This window comes from Staurois parvus, unplaced genomic scaffold (genome assembly GCF_062004578.1).
Source record: "Staurois parvus isolate SC_StPar_1 unplaced genomic scaffold, SC_StPar_1.0 ptg000440l, whole genome shotgun sequence".
Taxonomy (NCBI): domain Eukaryota; kingdom Metazoa; phylum Chordata; class Amphibia; order Anura; family Ranidae; genus Staurois; species Staurois parvus.
In genome coordinates, this window is record NW_028318236.1 from 4,232,056 (window position 1) to 4,253,614 (window position 21,559).

Consider the following 21,559-nt stretch of genomic DNA (forward strand, 5'->3'; position numbering starts at 1 on the left):
AGTTGAGTTGGACCAAGCCAACTGTCAAAAAGATCAAAGTATACAAATCTATCTTGCAGGGATATCACTAAAATGCCTTCTAGCACAACACAACCTACACTGGTATTAAAATTTTTCATCAGGATCACTTTGAGAAGTGGGATTGATGGCTCATCGGGAAGCCCGAAACCGATCCGGTGACTAGCAGAGAAAAGATGGCCTCCACTCACCTCTATGGCCTAGGAGGCCAGGAGCAACACCAAGGTGTCACTTCCGGTTCACAGCCGATGTAAAGCAGGTGTTTTTTTTATAAAGCATTTTTTTTTTGATCTGATGCTTTCCATTTTAGAAGAGTGATATGGCGTCTTATTGACCCCAGATCCCTCCGTAAAGAGAACCTGTCATGTTTTGTTGTTGTCACAAAAGTGTTTACATTTCTTGTGACAGCATTAAAAGTGATAAAAAAAATGTAAAGGGACAGTGTAAAAATAAAAATAAAGTCATAAAAAAAAATTAAAATTAAAGCACCCCCCATCCCCTGAGCAGCGGTGAACTCATATGTAGGTCATGTCCACGTATGTAAACGGTGTTTGCACTGCACATATGAGGTATCAAATTGATTGTTATAGCAAGAGTAATATTTCTAGCACTAAACTTCCTATGTAACTCTAAACTGGTAACCTGTAAACATTTTTAAAGCGTCACCTATGGAGATTTTAAAGACAAGCATGCACAATTTTAAAGCATGACTTGTTAGGTCTATATTTACTATGGTAAAATCATTTTTCATATTTGACGCAAAAACTGGCTTATACATTGTGTTTTTTAAATTCATTAAAGTGTATTGTTTCCCAAAAAACTGTGTTTGAAAAACTGCTGCACAAATACCGAGTGATATAAAAAATTGCAACAACCACCACTGTATTCTCTAGGGCCTCTGCAAAACAAAATCTATAATGTCTGGAGGTTCTAAGTATTTTTCTAGCAAAAAAATACTTATTTTTTTAAACAAAAAGTGTCAGAATAGGCCTGGCCCTTACGTGGTTAAACACAACACACTAGAAAAGCAACACCTCCATGGGCATTTATCAAGCATGCTTGATGGGTGTTCAATACTTCAAAAACACAACAAAAACACGTGATAAACACATCATAAATACTATAGAAGCGTTAATGAGCATTGCTTCATTCTTCATAATCAACGCACATGTGAACAAACTCTTGAAGAGAAAGTACAGTTTGGAAGACCAAATGTTTTCATATATCTGCCTTGGTATTTGCCCATGAGCATTGACATCACAAATGCTACTGAAAAGGACACATCTGTTCTTTACCTTAACTATTTACGTAATAAAAAGGTATAAGGAACATGTCCATGACCCAAACAGACTATATGGGAACAGCATTGCAGGTGTCTTCTTTTCAACAACGGCTTTGTATTTGTACTTCTTTTTTTTTTTCATTGAGTATGAGTGGATCTCCAACACATCTCACATAATATCATTAAACATATCCTTCCTACACACGCAAACCCTGAAAATTCTTACAAGGTGCTACAAGCAGAGATTTGACCTTATCCAGCTGCTTGTGAAATCTATTCCTAAAAAAAAACCTATAAAATACAACAGGCCTCAACAGCAACAACTGTCTTTCACAGAGTGAACTGCAATCTACCAAGTCACATAATGGAGACAATTGTGTTACAGCAAGGCTTTGTGCATATCAAAAAGGACTTCCAATTTTTTCTGTTTAACTGAACCAAACTTTTGTCCATGCAGGGCAAAGCAATTTGTTCACCTAATTGCCTGTCTCATCTGCTACTTATACTCATTTCCCTTTCACTCTTCCGCCATTCTGTCTATCTGTCAAAAAAAGAAGTAAAATGAATAGTACCTCTGGGTATAGGGATCACAAGACTCTTTCCACTTACTCCTGCAAAACAACTTTGGATACCTAATTGCCAAAAAACCAATCAGTGGAGGCAAGGGGAAAGCCCTGTGTGTGTTCCATGTCACTCTTGTAGAAGCAGTCACAGGGTGTTTATATTTCACTTCCACAGCTGAGCAGGTTGGCCGAAGAGCAGACCTAAAGTGAGTAAAGCAAAGGCGATTTGGGCACTTAGATAAACCTGTTGATTTGCCCTGTGCTGATTCATTTTCTCTTGTGATGTTTTTCTAAAATCTTTTGTTGATCTTCATGGACAATTATCTTTAACTTGAAAAAGCCAATTTCTTCAGACTGCTGCCTTAACCTGGCCTAAATAAGCAGACAGAAGGCTATACACAATGGAAAAGAAATACACAAATAGAAGAGAATTTGTTGCCCAAATACCAATTTAAGAAACAGCAACGCCAAATAGATCTTACTTTGTGAGTCTGGCATTGGTACTGGCCACAAACCCAACAACTGATTGAGATTTGTTTAGTGCATCTTTGTTGACATCTATCCCGACCACCATGAGGGACTTGAGCTGTGGAAACATATTCAGCCATTAATTCTAAGAATACATTACTCCATCAGGTGCTGTCAAGGGGAATGAAAAGTAACTCACAGGAATCTCCACGGCCCAGAGCTCCCCTCCCATCTTGCAGATCATTTGCATGGCGATTTTGCTGGCAACACTCATTAGCATGTGTTGTTTGCTCAGTGAACGGCTCTGCACACACTGGCTGGGAACGGGCATCTCCATGCACAGAAACTTCTTAATAGAATCATAATTATCTTTTGAATTAGATGGCAGAATGCAAAACACCTATGTAGAAGAAAAAAAAATCACAAAATAAACATCAATAATAATATCATCCACAACAGTATTCCACTGATTATACCGTAAATGGAACTATAGAGAGCTTCCAATTGTCCTATTTGTGGACATTTGTTTCATAGCCAGCTCCCCACTGTGCATAAACAGGTTTATGCTGCACTTTCAGACAGGAGGAGGATGAATGTAACTTTCATGTTCAGGTGAGGTGCTTTAACTGAATGATGTTTAGTTTGCTACAGCAATGTACATCATAAACAATGACATTTATTATTAACCACTTGCAGACCAGTTCATTTACTGCTGGTGGCCGGCTCCCGCAGGCACCGCTACTTAACGCATGTAACGGTGAACTTCCTGGTTTAGAGGTGTGTGCGCGCCCCCTACTTATCTTACTTATCTTAGACACAGAACGAGCTTGTCAGCAGGTTACAGACAATGATTTTGACTGCATACCTCCTGATCTTCTGTGGCCAATTGCAGCACAGATATTTGTGTGTCTGTAAACACAACACACAGGATCTAGCTAGATTTCTCCTGCTCCGAATTACTGTTCAGAACTGAGAGCCAGGAGAGACCCAACCAGAACCTGTGTGCAAAAGCAGCACACATACAGTTTGTTAGGTACACAATGAACCCCGTGACTTCCCTCTCGATCATACCTGTCACCTAGCCACTGTCATTAGTACAGTGTACAATATTTTCACTGATCACTGTCTTAGTGTCACTAGCGAAGTCAGCTAGTGTCAGAGTCAGTGCCCCTCCCAGTCAGTGTCAGTTAGTGCCAAGTTGCCCACCACACTATTACAGTCATACTATAAGTCGCTGATCACCGCCATTACTAGTATACAGGTGCATCTCAATAAATTAGAATATTCTCAAAAAGTAAATTTATTTCAATAATTCATTTCAAAAAGTGAAACTCATATAGATTCTTTACACACAGAGTAATATATTTCAAGCACTTCCTTCTTTTAATTTTTATGATTATGGCTTACAGCTAGTAACTCAGAAAATTAGAATAGTACATAAGACCAATAATAACAATTATTTTTAATACAGAAATGTTGGCTTACTGAAAAGTATGTCCATGTTCAGTATAGTATGCACTCGTCGGGGCTTCTTTTGCATTAATTACTGCATCAATGTGGTGTGGTGGCGAAACGGCCCGTGGCACTGTTAAGGTGTTATGGAAACCCAGGTTGCTTTGATAGCAGCCTTCAGCTCGTCTGCATTGTTGGGTGTGTTGTCTCTCATCTTCCTCTTGACAATACCCCACAGATTCTTTATGGGATTTAGGTCAGGCAAGTTTGTGGGTCAATCAAGCACAGTGATATCATGATCATTAAACAAGGTAATGGTACTTTTGGCAATGTAGGCAGGTGCCAAGTCCTGCTGAAAAATGAAATCAGCATCTCCATAAAGCTGGTCAGCCTGAGGGAAGCATGAAGTGCTCTAGAATTTCCTGGTAGAGGGCTGTGCTGACTTTGGACTGGATAAAACACAGTGGACCAACACCAGCAGATAACAAGGCTCCCCAAATCATCACTGACTGGAAACTTCACACTGGACCTCATGGGACTTGTATTCTGTGCATCTCCACTCTACCTCCAGACTCTGGGACCTTGATTTCCAAATGAAATGCAAAATTTACTTTCATCCGAAAAGAGGACTTTGGACCACTAAGCAACATTCCAGTACTTTTTGTCCTTAGCCCAGGTAAGGCGCTTCTGATGATGTCCTTGGTTCAGGAGTGGCTTGCACAAGGAATGCGACAGTTGTAGCCCATGTATTGGATACGTCTGTGTGTGGTGGCTCTTGAAGCACTGACACCAGCTGTGCTGGTGTCAACAGTCTTCCCCATGATTATGTAACCTACTGAACCAGCCTTAGAGACCATTTAAAGGTTCAGGAAACCTTTACAGATGTTTTGAATTATTTAGTTGATTAGAGTGTGACACATCTAATTCACTATTTCAATTTAATTACTGAAATAAATGAACTTTTTAATGATATTCTAATTTATTGAGATGCTCCTGTAGTGTTTATACGTATCTTGATCACAATCAAAACTATACTAGTGTCCCCAAAAATGCAGTGTTAGCAGGATCAGCCCTGAACACTAACAGCACTTGTGTTTAAATCCTACCCATCAAAAAGTGCAGTGTCAGTATAATTTTTCTGATCACTGCCCCTTCTGAAACATTGTCCACAAAGCCACTGTGTTACCAAGATCACGCCTGATCTCTGCTACCACAGTGCAGATGGACAATGACCCAAAGCATACTGCAAAAGCAAACAAAGAGTTTTTTAAGGGAAAGAAGTGGAATGTTATGCAATGGCCAAGTCAATCACCTGACCTGAATCCGATTGAGCATGCATTTCACTTGCTGAAGACAAAACTGAAGGGAAAATGCCCCAAGAACAAGCAGGAACTGAAGACAGTTGCAGTAGAGGCTTGGCATAGCATTACCAGGGATGAAACCCAGCGTCTGGTGATGTCTATGCGTTCCAGACTTCAAGTTGTAATTGACAGCAAAGGATTTGCAACCAAGTATTAAAAAGTGAAAGTTTGATTTATGATTATTCTGTCCCATTACTTTTGGTACCTTAACAAGTGGGAGGCACATATGCAAACTGTTGTAATTCCTACACCGTTCACCTGATTTGGATGTAAATATCTTCAAATTAAAGCTGACAGTCTGCAGTTAAAGCACATCTTGTTTGTTTCATTTCAAATCCATTGTGGTGGTGTATAGAGCCAAAAATGTTAGAATTGTGTCGATGTCCCAATATTTATATGCCAGTTCACCTATCTTTTTGTGGCGTTGTAATAACACTAATTCAAGACCCCAGCAATGCAAAGGTATTGTCCCAACACACTATGGAATATTTTGAGTCTAACAATACTGGAGATGTTGACACATTCACACTCTGGAAAGCTCGTGAAGCATACTTGCGTGTGTCAGGAATGGACTGGCCAGCAATGGTGGGACTCACCTGCCTTTTGATCTGCAGTACCAGGGCTGGCCAGCGGGTGCTCCCAGCAATCAGAGACTCAACCTTTCAGCCAGCTAACACCTGGAACTGATGATACTGGTGTATTTAAGGGATGGCCAGACTTGCAGACTCTGCCTTGGTGTTATGTTTGTCCTGGGCCCTGTATCTGTCCTGCATCCTGTTTCTGTTCCTTTGCTGACCCTGCCTGATCTGAACCGCTGCTGACTTCTCCTGCTCTGATCCCGGCTCGCTCCTGACCATCCCTCTGCCTGACCCTCTGTACCACGCTGCTTGCTACCTGTTCTGATCCCTGGCTTGTGACCCTGACCATCCCTCTGCCTGACCCTCTGTACCACGCTGCTTGCTACCTGTTCTGATCCCTGGCTTGTGACCCTGACCATCCCTCTGCCTGACCCTCTGTACTACGCTGCTAGCTACCTGCTGAACCTGGCCTGTGACCCCGACCCATCTCCGCTTGCTCCCCCTGTACCTACCTGCCCTATTGATATTGACCCGGCCTGCCTGACGACGCTTGCACTGTATGTACTGTTATCTGTGGGTGGTTGGTTTGGTTTGTTTGCACTGTATTATGTTTTAGTATTGCACTGCGTTTATGTTTGTATGGTTAGTGTTAATAAATTATATTGTTTATCACATATCTGAAGTCTGCGTTTCCCTGCGTCAGTCACACACCTCTGGTCACACCTGGGAGCCCTGACAGCGTGACATTATCCTGCAACTCTGCGCACATGCCAAGCGGGTATCCAATTTGAAACGTAATACTTTGTTGAAAGAAATTTTAGTCACTAGAAACCTTGAACAAAGCCCAACCCACGCTGTCTCTACTTCTATCCAGAAACTTAGGATGGAACTCAGGGAACTCTTGCAGCTTCAACATGATAAGTATCTTTGTTTATTAAATCTCCGATATTATTCACATAGTAATAACGCAGGGAAGTTTTTGGCAAATAGACTTAAAATCCAAAGAATTAAACACAAAATCCTGTTTATAATCCATCCTACAACAAATGAGAAATGAATCCCAAATAAATTGCCAATGTGTTTGTTGACTATTATGAGAGTCTCTATAAATTAAGAGAACGGCCTGACCACCCCTCAACCTTCTAGCAGCAACATAGAACTATTTCTTGCTAAACTGAATATACCCTCCCTTACTGAAGAGCACTTACACCAACTTAATGCTCCTTTCACAACCTCAGAAATCCTTTGTTATCAAAACTCTGGGAAATCCCCCGGCCCAGACGGATTTACGAAAGAATTTTTCAAAACCTTTGGTCCACATTTATCCTCCCATCTCGTAAATGTATTTACCGCTGCACAACTCTTTCCCCAAGAAATGCTGAGGGCGCATATTGTCACGCTCCCTATGCCTGGGAAAGATGCCAGCTTACCTTCACGTTCTAGACCAATTTCACTGTTGAACTCGAATATCAAAATATACGCCAAGCTCTTGGCACTCAGACTGAAAATTATGCCATTCCTGGTGCAACCGAACCAACAGGCTTTACAAAAGGACGTCAAGCGTCACACGTGACGACACGATTAATCAATATTATTGACTACGCTGAATGCTCCCGAACATCCTCTCTGCTTCTATCTATTGATGCAGAGAAGGCGTTTGATAGAGTACACTGGGGATATTTGACACAAGTCCTGGAAAAGTTTTGTTGCCAGGGCCCAATAGTCTCAACGGTACTAGCATTATATTCTTCTCCCTCAGCCAAGGTATACACTTCAAATCTATTGTGTAAGACCTTCAATATTACTAATGACACAAGACAGGGATGCCTATTATCGCACTCATCTTCAATCCTATTATTGAACCACTGGCGGAAACCATTAAAACTACTAATACTTCCGTCTCGGGCTTCCGTTTCCACAATAAGTATCATGTCATTATCTTATACGCTGATGATGTCATCCTGACATTAACAAACCGTACAGAATCTTTATCACGATTACATTCTATTCTTTCACAATTTGGCGCCATTTCATACTACAAGGTACATTTTTCGAAAATCTCTTATCTTAAACCTAGGAATTTCCGCACTGGCTAAAACAACCTTAGAAACCTCCTTTCCCTATACTTGGACTTCTGGAGGACTGCCACATCTTAACCCCCTCCACTGCTACTTTAGCAGAATCTAATTTCCAGCCTCTTATTAAAAAGCTTAGCAATGAACTTACATGCACAGCCAAATTTGAGTTACCTGGACAGGTAGACTAGATGCTTTTACTGTAAAATGTTATTCTTACCACAAATTATTTATCTTTTCAGAACTCTCCCCATTCCCCTCAAATCCTCATGTTCCCTAGAATCTCTGTTTAAAAAATATCTATGGAACCAGAAAAGAGCTAGATGCTCCAACGCCCAACTTATAAAACATAAATCAGTGGGAAGCATAGGGCTAGTAGATATTAAAGATTATTACACAGCCGCTTTGTTGGCACAGATTAAACATTGGTTTTACTCGCCTTCAGAACACTTGTGGCTAGACAAAGACAGCAACCATACCTACGGTACCTATTGCTAGCTGATTTATGGGTTCCACAGTCCTTAGATAAACTACTTATCACTGTTAAAGCCTCACTAATGGTTTGGAGATTAGCTATTAAACTTCAGACTGACATTTTTTCCCACTGACATATCTATACCCACGAATGTACTAAATGTTCTCCTTCCGCACATGAAGGATACTGACTGTTCTTGTTATGGTCTACACATTGTAACAGATTTTTATGAACAGGCTAAACTTAAAAGTCTACGAGACCTACAAAAAGGTAACACATTTTCATTGTCAATACTCTTAAGTTATTTAGTATTCACCATTCTCTATTGCAAAAACCTCCCCATCCCTTACAAATAAGACACCAGTATATGGCAATTTTATAACAAATCACCTAAATCTACCAAACGGATTGCCTTTTTTTTTAGACTGTTTGCAAAATAAGTTATCTTTCCATAAAACTGGCCCTATCCTGGCATGGGAGATAGAACTCCACAGATCATATACTAGTTAGTTCCGATGTTAAAAGGGAGAAACTTCAACTTTTTCAACTCAGCTTAGCTTTTTCTAGGAACTCAGCAGGGTGTCTCCCTGAGGCAGGGAACCAATCGCCTCATGTGGGCGGGTGTTGCAGGCGGAGACCCAAGCTATGACCAAAAACCCTCGCAATTGATGTCATGGCTCATAACTTACCCTGGATACATATAACATTCTATCCACGAGTAGATTAATACACAGAATCTTCTGCTGAACGTCTACATATGAAATATGACATACCTGTTGTGATGGGTAAGGAGATATCATTCTCTACTTTCATGTATATGTCAGATAGGGGGTGTAATATATCAGGCAACTTATATTAAAGTGACCGGTTTGAATATCTGCCTGGAATTTAGGTAAGTCTCTCATATTCCAAGATATGTAATTATAGGGGAAAGTGGGTCTTGAATGTGATGTCAGGTTTATGGCTTTACGATATCTTTCCAAGCAAGAGTCTCCCAGACATATGGGCACCAGCTAATTGGGGTTTATAGCCATGACGCCTTCCAAATGAGTTTGCTGCCTGTGATCTCTGTCATCATCCAGACCACATGTCACTCAACAGAGAGGGAGGGGGGATATCGGAGGAATCTGATTTGGTAGAGAGAGATACAAGATGGAGGGGTTTGGAGCAAAATGGATGACCGCGTCCATCTCTGTGTGCACGATTGCTACAAGCTTGCTAGAAATCTGCTGCAGAGAGGATTATCCTTTCTTTGCTATATGAACATTTTATTTATTTAATTTTTATCTCTTTTACTGGATGGACTTATAATATATTTTATTACCTACGATTATTTATTAGCGCTGCACTTTATATATTTTTATAGGGAGATCTGTGCTGTTTACATACAGGTCTCTCCCTCATCCGTGATACACGGTAATTGCTGGGTGCCAGCAGCGAATCACAAGCTGGGACCCGGTGATTGACAGCTGAGGCCGCTAATGACGGCGCGAGTAGGGCGCGTGCAGCTCGCACGCGCCCCCTACCCGTAAATACAAAATTATATATATATATATCCATGATTTTACGCACCCTTGCCACCCTGTAGCAGTATTTCTGCTATAGTGAGGCGGGAAAGCGGTTAAGTATGTGGTTGACTTAAACAAGTCTTTTAGAATTCCTAAGAGTTGAGAGTCTGGCTCCCCAGGGCAATCCAGATCAAATGGATGCAATCACAATTAGACTGATCATTCAATGTAAAGCGAACACCCTGCTTGTTTAATTGCTATAAACAGTGCTGAAAGTGTGTTACATGCTTGTCAGGAATTTTAATAAGGCTTATTCAGAAGATTAGGCCTGTTACCATTGTGTCAATCAATACAGAGAATAAATGAAAAAGCCATCCTTGGAAAAAAAAATGCAGTGTGCTAGTAACATCTCGAGGATATTATTTGGCAGGGCAGTGGCAGATGCCATTCTGATATTAAAGTGGTAGTAAAGCCTTCTTAATGATTTATACCTACAGATAAGCCTATAATAAGGAAGTAAGACCCGGTAAAGATGGAAGCCCTGTGACATCACACCGCCGGAGGGCTTAGTTTTCAGGTAAGTCTTTGATACACAGTAGCACATTATACTCAACTTGCAGGGAGAAGATTTTTGTATGTTTTTTTTTTTTTTTTGCAGTTTACTACCACTTTAATTGTAGATGTGCATTGCCATTCTATTCATGTGAAACAGGGTACTGAATGGCATCAGTAGGAGCACACCGGAGTAAAGAACATTTCTTTGCTCAGTGCTGCCTGGGCTTAATGTCTACTTGTCATAAGTCCTGCTCCCATGAAACGCCCCCCATTAATTAAAATAGTGTGGCCAAATGAAGTAAAATAAACTATATGGAGATGCAAATGCTAAATATTTAAATTGAGCTCAAATGTTCAACTTGCAAGGATCCAGTCAAGTGGGAGTGAGAAAATGGGCAATTATTCTCTGTCCTCCAGTGGGGGGGGGGGGGCAAGATACTTAAACTTTTAGAGACAACCCTGACAAAAACGGCAATGGTGATGAAAACTAACTTCCCCTCAAATCTGAATGTGCAACCAACATCACCACTGTGTTGTAGAGTGAGCGAGGCATATTGAAAACATTTTTTTCTATATTCCCCGGCAGAGATCTGTGTTGTTGCAGTGAAAAGCAGGTTAATGCATGTAGTGTGAACAAAAATCTGTAGGGTTCATTAAAAAAACTAGATGATCTTGCCTAGAAGATCTTTGTTCAGGCACATCCTGCTATAGGCTCACAAAGTTCTTCTCCCTGTCTCCCTACCCTGCACTGTCATTCTGTTACACTCTGGATTCAGATGGCTAAGGGCTCGTTCACACTTGACTTTATTTCTAACTCTTGCCAAACGCCCCTATAGTGGTTGACAGGCATTAGACAGGCGTTTGTGAAGCGTTTATAACGCTCCTCAATCGCTTCCCAAACGCCCTATGCAGAGTTTTGAGGTGTTTGATAGGTGTTTGCCAAGCGTTAAAACCGCACCACAAACGCCTATAATGAAGTTAAATGGTATTAACATTCTGCAAATGCCTCATAACCATGTCGCAGAGGCCCCGCAAACGCCTAGCAGAAGTTTGAGGAGCGGCACCATAGACTTTAATGGGAGACTTCAACTCCTCCTGACTCACCATGAGGCGTCAGTTTTGCCACAACCCGACGCTAACACTTCAGCGTGAACAGCACTGTGTGCTGCCATGTGCATAATTTTCAAAGGCGTTTGAGAAGCGTTAAAAACGCTTCCCAAATGCCTGTCTGATGCCTGCTGACAAAGCTAGTGTGAACGTAGCCTTAAAGTGACACACTGAGTTGCAAACAATAAAACAAAAGCCGAAAAACAAGTATTTTCTTCAAAAATAAATTTTAAAAAGTTTTTTATGATAAACAGTACTTTAACCGCTTCCTGACAGCCCTATAGCAGATATATTGCTACAGGGTGGCATGGGGGAAGAAAATCATGTATATATGTGAGGTTTTGCATTTCCGGGTCCTGGCCGGTGATTACTTGCTGGCGCCCGGTGATTGCCGAGCATCTCCGACGGGGAGAAGAACTGTATGTAAACAATACAATTCTCCTCCATGTCAGCTTGTGCACACTGCTTTGGATGGCTGTGCACAGTACAGTCATCCAAAGCAGTGTGATCACAGGGAACCACATGGACACAGACACAAGTAAAACAGCACAACAGTTAACCCTTTGATTGCCCCACATGTTAACCCCTTCCTTCCCAGTGCCCTTAGTACAGTGTCAGTGCGAATTTTTTAGCACTGATCACTGTATTGGTGTGATTGGGGATGTCAGTGACACCAAGTCAGTTCCCCCCAGTGTCAGAATGCCCGCCGCAGTCCCACAGCCCGCCGCTGTTTGCCGCCATTACTAGTAAAAAAAATTTTTTAGCAGACATGTAGCAGAATACATTTTGGCCTAAATTTATGACAAAATTTTATTTTTTATTTTTTTTTACTGGACGTGATAAATAGCAAAAAGCCCCCCAAAAAAATTGTCGGTCATTTTTTTAAGCGCAAAAAATAAAAACCGCACCGACGATCAAATACCACTGAAAGAAAGATTAATTTGTGGGGAAAAAAAGGACATAAATTTAATTTGGGAGCAGCGTTGCATGACCGTGAAAATGTCAGTTAAAGTGATGCAGCGACGTAACGCAAAAAATGGCCTGGTCAGGAAGGGGGGGGGGGGGGTAAATCCTTAGGAGGGCAAGTGGTTAACTAGGAAGAGAGTGAGAACTGCGCTGAATGCGTGAAAAATAGATCAGAAATGAATGAATACACAAATAAATAAATGAATACAAAAATGATGCTACTTCAAAAATTATAAAAAAAAAACCCCACATAGCTGAACACTCAAAAAGTGATCCAGTAGCGCATAAATACATAAATGACAAATTGTGAACATAGAAAAATAAATAAATAAAAACTAAGTGTATAGTCCAAAGAAAGTACAAAAGCCAATTCTTATCCACCAAGCGATTCTTTCAACTCTTCAAAATAAATCACCACGTGACAAAAGAAAGTGATGTTCTCCCTATCAGGTATACACTTACCAGCAAATGTTGCCCCCCACTCTCATGGTTTGCTAAAATGGCTCAATAAATATCTCCCGGTGGGATGATGGATCAATCAGTGCCGGTATCCTTCCTCTCCTCCAATCTCCATAATCACCTATCCCCAAAAGGGGTCCCCTATGAGCAAGTTGGATAGGACGAAATGCATCAGGGTGAGGATGTGCAGCGGAAGTGACGCAACCGGAACCGGAAGTGACGCAGGAGCGTCAGATACGTAGTATCTGGCAGTGGTGAGAGTACTGGCTTGGTTTACTCTAATGTGCACACTTATTTTCATTTATCCTGTAAGTGGCAGTCTATTTGTCACGTACCTGATTGGAGACTGAAATGACGAGGTCGGCCTCACTTGTGTCACTAGAACTGGAAGTGGAACAGAGGGTGTCTAGGGACCAGGGGGACAAGAGTGCCAGCAGATGTTGTTTGCAGCACTTGCAGCTGGAGTCCTTAAAAGACTGATGGACCTCCGATTCAGGAACAGTAGCGATAAGCAGAGCTGGTATGGTAGATCGCCAGGCATGCACCAGAGTAAGGAAGGAAGCTGGGATGGGAGACAGGAGCAATGTCATAGGAATAGCCGGGGTCATCAACGGCCAGACAGCGAGGTGCCAAATCATAAGCAAGCCAGGAGAAGAGCCGAGGTCAGGAACAAGTATCAAGCAGGAGATAGACAAATGGTCAGAGATCCTCCTGCGCTATGAAATGAAAGTATACAACCTAGTCTAAAGCTGCCAACACTCACAAACTGATACCAAAACAGTGTCAATAAATCATAAAAAATAGTGTAGCACTCTTATCATATAAAGAAATATGTGCCAAATATACTATATAGAATCCTAAAATAAATAAATAAATAAATTATATTCCTTCATAAATAATAATGAAAGACAGATATAATTAGTGCCAAACTAAAATCTATTACCCACTTAAAAAACACATACCCATATTTGATACAAATAGTTAGTGCCTGATAATAAACACAGAAGTGTATATAGTGTACACACGCCTATATTAAACAAAAAAAATCCAAAGAAACTATATCCAGTAAGAAAACAATACAATATAATTCACAGTGCTCACACAGTGCAAAAAAATGTGTCCTCTCTGTTGAAAAAAGCACTCTTAGCAATGTCCTTTGTGGAAAAAATAAAATCATGCAATGTGAAATGGTGATACATCCGTGATTGTGTCAAAAAACACTCTTCTCCTAATAACGGCTAGATTGCCTCCTCACCTCCTCCCAATGACCCCAAAGGGCCAACAGGCTTGCAGGATCACCCTGGATCCTTGGTTTATAATGACCAGCAGCTTCCTTCCTTTCCTGGATCTAGGTTCCGGTGCGTGGTGATGCACTTCCGGCGTGCGATGCCATTTTGCTACACCCAGGAAGTCCCATTCACATGCAGTGTACCCACACATCAGTGAGGAGGGAGGACTGCTTAGAATGTGAGTGTTACTCTTAACCTTTTAAATAAACAAGTGGTTTGAAAGTACTACACTTCTTCTCTTATCCCTTCTGATGATGTACGTGTGATACGAAACGCGCGTCAAGGAGGAGCCCCTGCTAGCCGTGACGTCAAGCCGCCGGATCAAGGAGGTCCGGCGGCCACTCTCCTATACCAGCTGGTCAGTGTGTATTTCATGACATCCTTTGTGCACAGGGATTGATTTTACTTCCATACTCATGTTAAGTGTTTCTTGCTCTAATCTTCAATAAATTTGTTTTATATTTGACCTAAATACTACACTATGGGTATTCCTTTTTGCTCTACATCGAGCATTTAATCCCTCAGGACCACAAGGTGACTATCCCAGGGCCCAGAGTAACATTCAGCTGATCCTGTTTGGAGCCAGGTCTACCATAAGGGACCCCCAGATGTGGCACCCCCCATCACGGAATTACCTGTTCAGAGCTTCTTTCCATCCACAGCTGGAGTGATCTTTGGTGTATGAGATATAAACGCACAATTAAATTGTGCTTCTGGTGAGTGCGCAATTTATTCATTTTTCTGCACAACGCCGGACTATATACGTCACAAGGATCTTATCCAAATACATCTATCTGTGGCTTTTTTTGATTACTAGACTATTATTGGACTATCTTTTTACTGTGCATTCATATTGTGCGTTTTTATTGTGAAGTGAAGCCGTGTGGGGTACACGTCATTACTTCATTTTCATTTTTGTTTGGGAAGGTCACATACAATATATGTGGCCTATACTATTTGATATTAATTCAAGGGATTTTGAACCACCTTATAAGCACTGGTGCAGTCATATATCTTCTAGCGCTGCACTATTTATGTTATATTGTCAGTTTGAAGGTTTATGGTTTTTCCTTTTTAGTGTATCAGCTGCTGTATTAGTTAGCGCTCCCTGAACCCCCTATTACTATATATGAATCGTTGTCGACCTTTTGGGAATAGGCGATTATGGAGATTGGAGGAGAGGAAAGATACCGGCACTGATTGATCCGTCAACCCATCGGGAGATATTTATTGAGCTATTTCAACCAGCCTTGAGAGTGGGGGGCAACAATTGCAGGTGAGTGTATACTTGATAGGGGGAACATCATTTTCTTTTCTCATGTGGTGATTTATTTTGAAGAGCTGGAAGAATCGCTTGGATGATAAGAATTGGATTTCGGACTTTACACTTAGATTTTATTTTTTTTTTTTATGTTCACAATTTTTCACTTATTTTTTATGCGCTACTGGATCACTTTTTGCGTGTCCATTTATGTGTTTTCTTAAGTGGTTAACGGATATTTTCATAAAAAGATTTTCAGATGAAAACCTCAAAAAGGTGTGGTGTATAATTTAAAATGGTTGTAAAGGTTTAAGGTTTTTTACCTTCATACAAAAAACCTTCTTTGCACAGCAGCTCCCCCAAACCCCTCAATACTTACCTGAGCCCCATTGAGATCCAGTGATGTGCATGACAGCCTCGGCTGTCCCGTGTCTCTGCCTCCTCATTGGATGAGACAGAAAGCAGGAGCCATTGGCTCCCACTGCTGTCAATCACAGGAAGTCAGCCAATCAGGAGAAGAGGGCAGGGCAAAGCCGTGGCTCCGTGTGTATGGACACACAGAGCCGCAGGTGCGCCCAGAGCAAGCTGCGTGCTATGGGGACACAAGACAGAAAGGAGGAGACAGGACAGCCTGTGGGGGACCTGTAAAGAGGAGTATCCAGGCTGCTGCACTGTACAAAACCACTGCACACAGCAGGTACATTTGTTATTTTATAAAGAAAAAAAAGGAAACTTTAGTATCCCTTTAATATGTAGAGTTTAAAAAAACACAATTTATCCTGGAATATCTATATGCAGTGGTAAATATAAATAACTAGCTATATGGTTAGGGAACAAAATATCTAATCCACTCTTGAGAATAACAGACAGAAGAGATGTACACACACTATTAGAGGTTGAATCTGGTACGCTGCTCCAAAAAATAAAGGAACACTTTTAATCAGAGTATAGCATAACACTCGAGCACAAGGGACTGATATATTTCTGCTACAGCTAGTCTTCAGCGCAACCTGTCACTCACAAGGGGAGTGGCGACACCATTTTTCTGTTTGTGTTGGATTTATTCTATTCAGAAGAGCAGGGGGGGTTTATGGAGAAGGGGATTGCTTCAAGATGTTAGTGCAGCGATCTCTCCTGCTGTGCCTTTGTGTTCTGACAGGTGAACTCCCCTGCCCTCCAGAACACAGTAATCAGCGCTCACAGCTATTGGTTGTGAGCGCTCATTGGATGCTGGTTTTCCAACATGTTCCTTCTGTAGCAAGCGTACACCCAGAGATGGACACGGTTCAACCATTTCACCTTTAACCTCCATCTTGGCAAAGGGTCAACCATCTAGACAAACATATTTCCCCCTCATTCTCCCCATTCCTCTCTGTTCATACACATTGAGGTATGGCCTGTGTGTTAGGAGTGTCACAGGCTGGCCAGGGCACAGCAGGGAGCCCCAGAGCTATAAAACATTTTTGAACTGAAGTGCCTGGTTGTTTAAGAGAGCTGTGCAATCTAGCACATTTTAAGAGATAACGCAAGCCTTTCCAGGAGTTCAAAGACATTCCAGAGAAGCACGAACCAGTTAACACTTTTAAAATCCATTTTTCCCCTATGCCTCATATCTTGGAATATGAGAGATTTACATAAAAACCAGGCATATCTTCAGATTGGCCACGAGGAGAGAAACAGTTTGATAGGTCACTCTCCTTGGCTGGAATACATAGGAAAGCAGATCTCTTGAATCATTCAGTATATAATTTCATATTTCATATCTAATCATTCCTCAGATGTGTCTGCATAATAATCTACCCGCGGGTGGAATGTCACTTGTGCATAGGGAAAGTTATGAGCCAAAACATGAACTAGAAGAGATTTTGGCTCTAGTTTAGGCCTACGCCAAGACCTTCCCTCCTTAAACGGGGCATTGGTCCTTGACTTCAGAGACACCCCCTGCTAAGAAACTACAAAATGGGCTGTCAGGCCTAAGAGAGTTAAGTTGAAGAATTCTCCCTTTTACCATCAGAACCAACCTGGGAGACGTGCCCTTTTGCTTTGAAACTTGATCTGCAAACCCAAGGCTGACTGGCAAGTACTTTAACCCTTTAACCTCCTTTCTGTTACCTCTTTGCTGTGCTGTTGTTCTCTGTGTATTTACAGTCAGGTCCATAAATATTGGGATATCAACACAATTCTAATATTTTTGGCTCTATACACCACCACAATGGATTTGAAATGAAATGAACAAGATGTGCTTTAACTAAAGACAGTCAGCTTTAATCTGAGGATATTTACATCCAAATCAGGTGAACGGTGTAGGAATTACAACAGTTTGCATATGTGCTTCCCACTTGTTAAGGTACCAAAAGTAATGGGACAGAATAATAATCATAAATCAAACTTTCACTTTTTAATACTTGGTTGCAAATCCTTTGCAGTCAACTACAGCCTGAAGCCTGAAGTCTGGAACGCATAGACATCACCAGACGCTAGGTTTCATCCCTGGTGGTGCTCTGCCAGGCCTCTACTGCAACAGTCTTCAGTTCCTCCTGCTTGTTCTTGGGGCATTTTCCCTTCAGTTTTGTCTTCAGCGAGTGAAATGCATGCTCAATCGGATTCAGGTCAGGTGATTGACTTGGCCATTGCATAACATTCCACTTCTTTCCCTTAAAAAACTCTTTGGTTGCTTTTACAGTATGCTTTGGGTCATTGTCCATCTGCACTGTGAAGTGGCGTCCAATGAGTTCTGAAGCATTTGGCTGAATATGAGCAGATAATATTGCCCAAAACACTTCAGAATTCATCCTGCTGCTTTTGTCAGCAGTCACATCATCAATAAATACAAGAGAACCAGTTCCATTGGCAGCCATACATGCCCATGACACTACCACCACCATGCTTCACTGATGAGGTGGTATGCTTAGGATCATGAGCAGTTCCTTTCCTTCTCCATACTCTTCTCTTCCCATCACTCTGGTACAAGTTGATCTTGGTCTCATCTGTCCATAGGATGTTGTTCCAGAACTGTGAAGGCTTTTTTAGATGTCGTTTGGCAAACTCTGATCTGGCCTTCCTGTTTTTGAGGCTCACCAATGGTTTACATCTTGTGGTGAACCCTCTGTATTCACTCTGGTGAAGTCTTCTCTTGATTGTTGACTTTGACACACATACACCTACCTCCTGGAGAGTGTTCTTGATCTGGTCAACTGTTGTGAAGGGTGTTTTCTTCACCAGGGAAAGAATTCTTCGGTCATCCACCACAGTGGTTTTCCGTGGTCTTCCGGGTCTTTTGGTGTTGCCGAACTCACCGGTGTGTTCCTTCTTTTTAAGAATGTTCCAAACAGTTGTTTTGGCCACGCCTAATGTTTTTGCTATCTCTCTGATGGGTTTGTTTTGTTTTTTCAGCCTAATGATGGCTTGCTTCACTGATAGCGACAGCTCTTTGGATCTTATCTTGAGAGTTGACCTGACTGTATATAAATATTGGTTACATCTTTTTTTCTGTAAATATTTTTATTGCACCCTTTTGACCTTTTAGTAACAAATATTTCCTTCTGAAAGTGTTGAACTGTTTCTATAGCTCTTTATTGCAATTTACGAATTCCTGCCTCTAAAACGAGCGCTACTGTGTTTGTTTAACCCTCTGTATAACCGGTCTGCGGTGACCGTGTTATACAGACGACTATCTCAACCATTATAGTGTTATAGCTGATATCCTCTTTCTCTGTACAAAAAGGAGGTGGTGGCAGTATGAAGGGTTAATTGCGTAATTAACCGGACCCAGTAACAATTGCTCCCAGGCTGCCAGTACATAGATTGTGGTCCAATTAGCTGGAAAATCGTTGTGCAGGGTGCAGCTGGGCGTGGCATTGTTACGCACGTGACATTGCGGTTTTAGATTGGCTAGTCCTTCGGTCACGAGTTTGGCAAGAAGGTCAGGGGTCTGACGCCGTGTTTGTCACACCTTAAACAAAAGGCGATCCTTAATCCAGCTTCTGTCAGAAACATTGCTATACACTGTCCAAATGTCAGCTGAATTCTGCTAAACTTGAGCAGAAAGAAGACCTAAGAATAGGGACTTTTCAGGCACAACAACATGATTTATTGTATACCGGAATCCAACATATGTGAAATCATTCTATTTCACATCAACAACACTGCATCATATAAGTAAAAAGTTTACATCAAGGAACAGCATATCTCTTCTCATATAATCCAGTTCCTTGTAAACTTTAGACTCTTTCTTTTTAGGCTTGGGCTCAACACGTTTCATGGACTTGATCCACTTCTTCAGGAACCATCACCATATAGACATTTAACTACTGATATAAACAAGAACAAAGACATACAGTCAAAAATGTATATATTTTCTCATTCTGGTTAAATAGGGTATCATGTAGAAGGTGCACGGGGGGGGGGCAGAGGGAGGAGAAAAAAAAGAGGGTCAAACCCCCTGAGGGCCCAAAGGGGATGATGGAGTATGAGCCACACTCTATATGCATAAATCTAAATATTTAAATAAACATTACCTCCAAATAGATCAAATGGTTTCAAACATTCTGAGTGATGTAGAGGGGGGACTCTGATGGTAAATGGGGGACTTTGATGATAAAAGCGGGGCTCTGATGGTACAGGGGGAGCCTCTGATGGTAAAAGGGGGGCTCTGATTTTACAGGGGGACTCTGATGGTAAAAGGAGGGCTCTAATGGTAAATGGGAACTCTGATGGTATAAGAAGGCTGTGATGGTAAAGGGGGACTGGTAGAGGAGGACATGAGATTGGGGAGATGGGACTGGAGGAGGAAGACATGGGATGGAGGTGTTTACATTGCTTTATGTTAATATTGTTAAATTTGTTGTTTTTATTCTGCATAAGACATTTAACAGTGAAATTTCATAAGAATTTACGAGGGAGTGTTTAGGGGCGAAGCAGGGTAGAGGTTGGGTGGGGCAACTGGTGGCAAGTAACTCTTAAGACCAGGCTAATAGCTGAAGACTTGAAATTTTCAGCCTTGGGTAAAGCTTTTTACCATATGTTGTTACTGCCACACAGAACGTTTTTAGTGCTGTTCACTAGCCAGCAGTGGGGATATAACTTGTTTGAGAAGTTGTTTTCCAACATGCCGCCATGGAGTGGGTATACTTGTACAGGTGGATGCTGGATACAATTTATATATTGTCCAGCTCCCAACACTCCATGAATGTAATAGTTGGCAGTAAATTATATATTTACCATTTAGGAAAAGATTTTGCGGTATGAAGAGTGAAGAGTATACAAATAGAAACCATTGTAGGTTCGTTGCTAGAGTGTCTCTACATCACTCTCAGAATGTCTGAAACCATTTGATCTTTTTGGAGGTAATGTTTTTTTAAATGTTTAGATTTATACATATAGAGTGTGGCTCATACTCCCTCGCCCCCTTTGGGTCCCCAGGGGGTTGGCCCCTGGTTTTCCTCCTCCCCCTGCCCCCCCTTCCCGGTGTGCCTGCAATATGATACCCTATTTAACCAGAATGAGAAAATATATAAATTTTTGACTGCATGTCCTTGTTCTTGTTTATATCAGTAGTTAAATGTCTATATGCTGATGGCTCCTAAAGAAGTGGAACAAGTCCATGAAACGTGTTGAGCCCAAGCCTAAAAAGAATGAGCCTAAAGTTTACAAAGAATTGGATCATATGAGAAGAGATATGCTGTTCCTTGAAACTTTTTACTTCTTATATGATTCAGTATAGTTGATGTGAAATAGAATGATGTCACATACAGTCAGGTCCATAAATATTGGGACATCTACACAATTCTAACATTTGTGGCTCTATACACCACCACAATGGATTTGAAATGAAACGAACAAGATGTGCTTTAACTACAGACTGCCAGCAATAATTTGAGGGTATTTACATCCAAATCAGGTGAACGGTGTAGGAATTACAACAGTTTGCATATGTGCCTCCCACTTCTTAAGGGACCAAAAGTAATGGGACAATTGGCTTCTCAGCTGTTCCATGGCCAGGTGTGTGTTATTCCCTCATTATCCCAATTACAATGAGCAGATAAAAGGTCCAGAGTTCATTTCAAGTGTGCTATTTGCATTTGGAATCTGTTGCTGTCAACTCTCAAGATGAGATCCAAAGAGCTGTCACTATCAGTGAAGC

General features: G+C 41.4%; 1 protein-coding gene across 1 annotated transcript in view; it reads right to left on the minus strand.

Moving 5' to 3' along the window:
* The window catches only part of PIWIL4 (piwi like RNA-mediated gene silencing 4), a 277,179-nt gene that overhangs the window by 119,037 nt on the left and 136,583 nt on the right, over window positions 1-21,559 (minus strand). Inside the window, exons 9-10 of the mRNA XM_089687941.1 lie at window positions 2,531-2,731; window positions 2,346-2,449 (exon numbers count right to left, since the gene is read on the minus strand). Of these exons, the coding sequence (XP_089544067.1) occupies window positions 2,346-2,449; window positions 2,531-2,731 (305 nt within the window). The remainder of the gene's footprint in view (window positions 1-2,345; window positions 2,450-2,530; window positions 2,732-21,559) is intronic.